This window comes from Tasmannia lanceolata, unplaced genomic scaffold (assembly GCF_043159265.1).
Source record: "Tasmannia lanceolata isolate RefF3 unplaced genomic scaffold, GAP_Taslan_0.1 ptg000012l, whole genome shotgun sequence".
In the NCBI taxonomy this organism is placed as follows: Eukaryota; Viridiplantae; Streptophyta; class Magnoliopsida; order Canellales; family Winteraceae; genus Tasmannia; species Tasmannia lanceolata.
In genome coordinates, this window is record NW_027518689.1 from 48672234 (window position 1) to 48678233 (window position 6000).

Sequence of the window (6000 nt, forward strand, 5' to 3'; positions counted from 1 at the left end):
ACATTTCGATAATCCTTTTATCAAGTTCGCCTAGTCAGGCTATTTAATAGGCCTACCGCTCTGACAAAATTGTAGATATCAATCCCTAAATTTAAGGGCGAAGATCCCATGTTGAGTATCACTATTGGTCTCGACTGTTTGTTCTAGGATATAGCACCATCCGAATGTGACTCTAAACTAGAATCACTATGAGATAGACTAATACCCTAGAACGGGCCAACAGACCAATAAACATGTGAAGGGTCCTATTTGGAAGAACAACTTTACACTTTCTCTTGTCAACATATTGTTCTTTGTTTGATACAGTTCGGTTGCACGATCCAATCATCGTACCCACTCTTCTTGCTTTGGGTCCACTACCCAGCTGACCGATATAAGTCACCTCACGACACGTGCATGTAGGCAAGACTGGTGCTAGTTGTACACAGAAAGAGATGTTCAGTCTCTTTCTCAACTAGGAACTATTAAGGCTTACATAGAACCGAGATGCCATATCTCCTTGGTCCCTTGGATCTGTCAATCCTTCGAGCATGGCATTTCTACTATGCTAACTAAAGACGAACATGTGTCATAAAATAAGCAGATCACAGACATTCATAAGTATAACTACCCATTTATGTCATGAATAAATCTTTATTGATTACTAAATATCATTATACTGGCTTTTTAGAGCATATACTCTAATAATCTCCCACTTGGCCTCAAAGCCAGTCAAGAATGTATATGAGACCCATTCCCTCCAGATGCTTGTCAAAAATTTTTTGACTAAGGGACTTGGTCAAAGGATCTGCCACGGTGTCCACTGGAGCTACTTTAGCTATAAACACATCCCCTCTGTTGATAATTTCTCGTATCACATCATATTTTTGAAGGACGTGCTTTGACTTCTGATGGGACCTTCGTTCCTTTGCTTGAGCAATCACCCCACTATTGTCACAATAAAGTGTAATAGGTCTCACAACTTAGGGTATGACTCCAAGTTCGTCTATAAACTTCTGCAATCATACATCTTCCTTCGCCGCATAACTCACAGCGATGTATTCTGCTCAGTCGTAGAGTTCGTCGTGGTCTCTTGCTTGCAACTCCTTCATGAAATTGCTCTATTATCCAAGGTGAGGAAAAATCCTAATGAGAATTTCATGTCGTCAACATCTGACTGAAAAATCTGCATCGGTATATCCAGAAATGACTAATTCGTCTCCTCCATATACTAAAGAGTAATGTTTAGTTCTTCTCAGGTGCTTAAAAATATGCTTTACTTATGTCCAATGCTGTGGACCTAGGTTTCATTGATATCTATTAACCACGCTTAGAGATAAACAAATATCCGGCCTTGTGAATAACATGGCATATATCAAGCTTCCCACTGATGAGGCGTAGGGAACCATGTTCATTTCTTCCTTCTCTTCAGATGTCTTAGGAGACATCTTCTTAGAGAGTTTGATTCCATGCCTAAAGGTTATTAACCCTTTCTTAGAATTCGCCAGATGATACTTGGCCAATATCTTATCTTTGTAAGCTTCATGTGATAGTCCAAGTGTCATATTGCTACGGTCTCTAAACAATTTAAGGCCTAGGATATAAGACGCTTCACCCAAATCCTTCATAGCAAAGGTGCTAGAAAGCCATACTTTTGTATTGGACAACATTCGAGTGTCATTCCTAATGAGTAGAATGTCATCTACGTACAAAATAAGAAATGTCACAGCACTCTCACTGACCTTTTTGTAAACACAAGCCTCATCTACAGTTTGAGTACAACCAAAATCTTTTACTGCTAGATCAAAATGAAGATTTCAATTATGGGATGCTTGCTTTAATTCATAAATGGATCTTTGTAACTTGCACACTTTCTGACTTCCTTCTATGGTAGCTTTAAAACTTCTAGCTGGATCATATAGATATTCTCTTAAATGTTTCCATTCAAGAAAGCCATCTTGGCATCCATATGCCATATCTCGTAGCATTTGTGTGTTGAGATAGCTTATAGAATCCTAATAGACTTTATCATGGCTACAGGTGAGAAGGTTTCCTCTTAGTCAATTCTAGCCATTTGACTATATCCCTTCGCCACTAACCATGCTTTGTAGGTCACCCTTCTACCTTATCGTCAGGGCCTTTCTTCCTCTTAAAGATCTAATTGCATCCAATGGGCTTAATTCCCTCTGGTGGATCAACTAAAGTCCTGACCCGTTAGTGTACATTCAGTCCATTTCGGATTTCACAGCATCGATCCATTTTCCCGCATCGATGTTTGACATCGCTTCTTCGTAGTTGAGGGGATCATTATTATTTTTATCTGCAATCATATCATATGTCTCACCCAACTAGACAAGTCTATCGGGTTGTTTGATCACCCTACTACTACGACATAGTGTTTGTATAGGTATTATGGGTTCTTGCTTAGTGTCTTCCTCTCTCTATTAGAATCTCAGGTTGCTCTTCGAAGGCAATCCTATCCCTCTTGATGAACTTTTTGGATGAACTTTTCTTTCAAAAATACCGCATTCCTACTCACAAAACAATTTGGCTCGCTTGGGTTATAGAATATATAACCCTTTGTTTCCTTGGGATATCCAATGAAAATACACCTTTCGTTTCTTCTCTCTAACTAATCAGCACTTCTCTTTTTAACATGTGAGGAATACCCCCATATCCTCATATGATTCAATGAGGGTTTTCTCCCAGTCCATATCTCATATCGAGTAGATGATACTGATTTAGTTGGGTCACGATTTATGACATAGAGCGTCATTTCCATGACATATCTCCATAGAAACAGAGGTGCTTCTGCAAAACTCATCATAAACCAGATCATGTCCAACAAAGTCCTATTTCTATGTCCTGAAACACCATTCAATTTTGGTGTTGCATGTGGGGTCTATTAAGAGATAATTCCATGTTCCTTTAAGTATCCCTAAGCTCTTCCGAGAGATACTCTCCACCTCTATAAGAGTGAATAGTCTTTATTCTTTTGTTTAACTGATTCTCTTTACTTCAATCTTGAACTCTTTGAACTTTTCAAAGGTCTAAGACTTAGGTCTTCTAAGGTACACATTTTCGTACCTTGAATGGTCATCCGTAAAAGTAACGAAGTATATCAGCCCTTTTCTTGCCGGATGAGAAATGGGTACACATACATGACTATGTATAATCTCCAACAAATCTTGGGATTTTCCATTCTTGCCCTTAAAGGGAATTGTTGTCATTTTACCTTGAAGACATGGTTCACAAGTTGGAAAAGCTTCTACTTAGATAGAATCCAATGGACTGTCTTTTAACAATCTTGTAATCCTATCTAGAATATGGCCTAATCGAAGATGCCATAGATGTGTTAGATTAGTAGTATTCCTTGCCCTTTTGAGGTTTGGAATATTTTGAATAGGAATATCCTCAATGTTACTTCCATTTTCTAAGGCATTTACTATAAATAATCCCTCAACTAATCTACTTTCTGTAATCAAGAAATTTCTGTGTTTGATAAAAATACTACTTTTATTAAAAGTTGTTGAATAACCAACAATCAATAGTCTAGATACTGAAATCAAATTCCTTCTAATGGAAGGTACATATAGACAATTATTTAACCGTAAATATCATCCTGAAAATGCTAGTAGTAGATCACCCACAGCTTAGACTGCAACCGTTGCATTCTTTCCAACCTGTAGGTAGAGTTCGCCCTCAGTCAACCTTTCTAGAATGGAAGCATGCATCATTAGATTTGTTTGACTTCTTCTTCAAAGGTTTCTTACAAGACCTTGGAAATATGTTTCTATGAACATTGGCCTTTACTCTTTGTTTTCCCTTGCCTTTCGGTTTGGGGTTGAGACTACATTACCTTCAACTAAGAAAGAGAATTCTTATTCCTTTTCTGAAGATCCTCAGTATACTGAAGACGATTCAACAATTATGTCGACGTCATTGACAATTTGTTCGTGTGGTAATTCATTACGAAGTCATTAAATGATGGTGGTAGGGATGCTAATTCCATGTCGACTTACGACTCTCCATCTAATATGGCTCCTAAAACTTCGAGCTTATTTTGATAGCCCATCATTTTCAACATGTGATCTCTAACTGGGGTCCTTCCACCATTTTAGTGGAAACCAGGCCCTTAATCGCTATTTGTCTTGCACTGCGATTTTATTCCCCAAACATTTTCTTAAGATTGTACATAATATCCATGCACGAAGCCATTCCGACATGTTGTAGCAAAACATTTGACATTGACCTAAGGATATAGGACCTAGCCATTTCATTATCTTCATGCCATTTTGTGGCTCTGTCCCTGACATAATGGGGAGCATCGGGACCAGGCGACTCAGGTGCGTCAATAGTCAAGACCCAATAAACTTTTGCTGCTGTCAGCACTAGAATTAAGTTCATCTTCCAGTCCACATAGTTTGGACTAGTAAGCTTGTTGTCTTCAAGGATCCTAGCTAATGGCTTGATGGATGCCATATCTAATCCAAAGGAGGCATAAATTAAGAAAAACTATCCATTTTAGATTTTATCGTGACATATAACCATTAGATCTAGATTTTTTTATTTACAATGATACTTCCCATTGTTTGTCTCATTTATGTGCCCCTCAAACACATAAATCAAGAGAAATAACATGATTTCTCCAATGGGCATTGGATGCTCAACAACAACAACTTTTTTGAGTATGAATGGATTCATCTAATCAATCATATTCTGATTATGATTTTCAATTTGATTTTCGACTCCAAGCATCATAGTGTATCTATCCTTTGGGCATCAACACTTTTTGCTTGGTTAAGCTGACACCCACTGCCTCGGAATCATTTTATAAAACATACTAGCTTCTGCTTTGACATATGACTCATGTATTTTGCAAATGTCCCTTATTCTTATAGGAATCTATTAGTTACACTAGAAAGAAAATCAAGATCAGCTTCTGCTTTGGCATATCACCGTCTTATTCTCTAGACTGGCCAACCAATAGATGGCTATGGAAGGACATGGAGATTAATCATTTCGATTTAAATCCCCATTTACAGCTTAATATTTTATAAAGAGGGTATCTTTTAAGTGGGAAAATTTGATTTCTATGCAAGTATACAAACCAAACCATCCAATGCAAATACATACATAAGGAAAGGAAAATGCAATCAACCATCACACATCCAAACCACAAAAAATAAAACAACCACATGCATAAGCTTAATTTTGACATCTTGGATTTATAGGGACTATCCTACTAACCATTTAAGAAATATCTAACTATTTTAGAGTTAGTTAATCCCCATAATTCCTATTACCAAAATTATGGTTGAAATTTGGGCAACTATTCGCTATCCGTAATAGGAAAAATCCGCCGACCTCAGTCCGATTTTTTCAAAGGTATTGGTACTGATATGCTTCATTATATGAAGTATCCCATATTTGGAGTAGCCATGAAGAATGCGTCCTTACTCCTTTGAATCGATAGAATCGAGGTCCGCCATCATCTATAGACTTCTTGAAGCCTCGCATGTCCAAGTTCTCTTTGATTCTACGATTGACCACCTCAAGGGCGATTTTCTTTCTTCCATACTTCTGCTGTATTTTGAAAAAAAACTACCCTAGTGCCCTACACTAGTTTAAACAATATGAACATCAAAAGAAAATCCCCATGGGAAACCAGTTGTCCCCACAACTGCCAAGAGGGAGTACATAAACCAATAAAATCATTAATGATTACATTGCGGACTTTTAATTACTACATTCCAGTAATATCAAACCAAAAAAATAAATAACATATACCTATATCCATCTCATGCAGGGATAGAGGTCGAATAAACCTTTTTGCCCAACTTTCACCAATAATGATCAAATCATGATAAAATTAAATTAAATAATTTTTATTTCAGCCACAAAAACTACTGATATCTAAAGAAACGTGATAGAATAAATTCTTATGATGTCAGAAGTCATCACTAAAAAACTTCGCACAAAAACGAAATCGTTTGAGCGAGAAAAGCTCAAAATAGTGGT

The 6000-nt window shown here is 37.2% G+C and overlaps 1 protein-coding gene across 1 annotated transcript; it reads right to left on the minus strand.

Moving 5' to 3' along the window:
- Positions 1-4143: 4143 nt before the first annotated feature.
- LOC143888908 (uncharacterized) lies at positions 4144-4683 on the minus strand. The gene is made up of 2 exons (XM_077393289.1): positions 4554-4683; positions 4144-4463 (listed from the first exon to the last, which is right to left on the minus strand). The coding sequence occupies exons 1-2, from the start codon at positions 4681-4683 to the stop codon at positions 4144-4146; spliced, it is 450 nt and encodes a 149-aa protein (XP_077249404.1).
- Between the last annotated feature and the right edge of the window lie 1317 nt (positions 4684-6000).

What these genes read in the sequence shown, in the direction of transcription:
- LOC143888908 (XM_077393289.1), bottom strand. Translation starts at nt 4,683, where the DNA reads ATGAATCCATTCATACTCAAAAAAGTTGTTGTTGTTGAGCATCCAATG. An exon ending in AAACAATGGGAAGTATCATT is followed by an intron (nt 4,464 to 4,553) that starts GTAAATAAAAAA and finishes CCTTTGGATTAG; the next exon opens with ATATGGCATCCATCAAGCCA.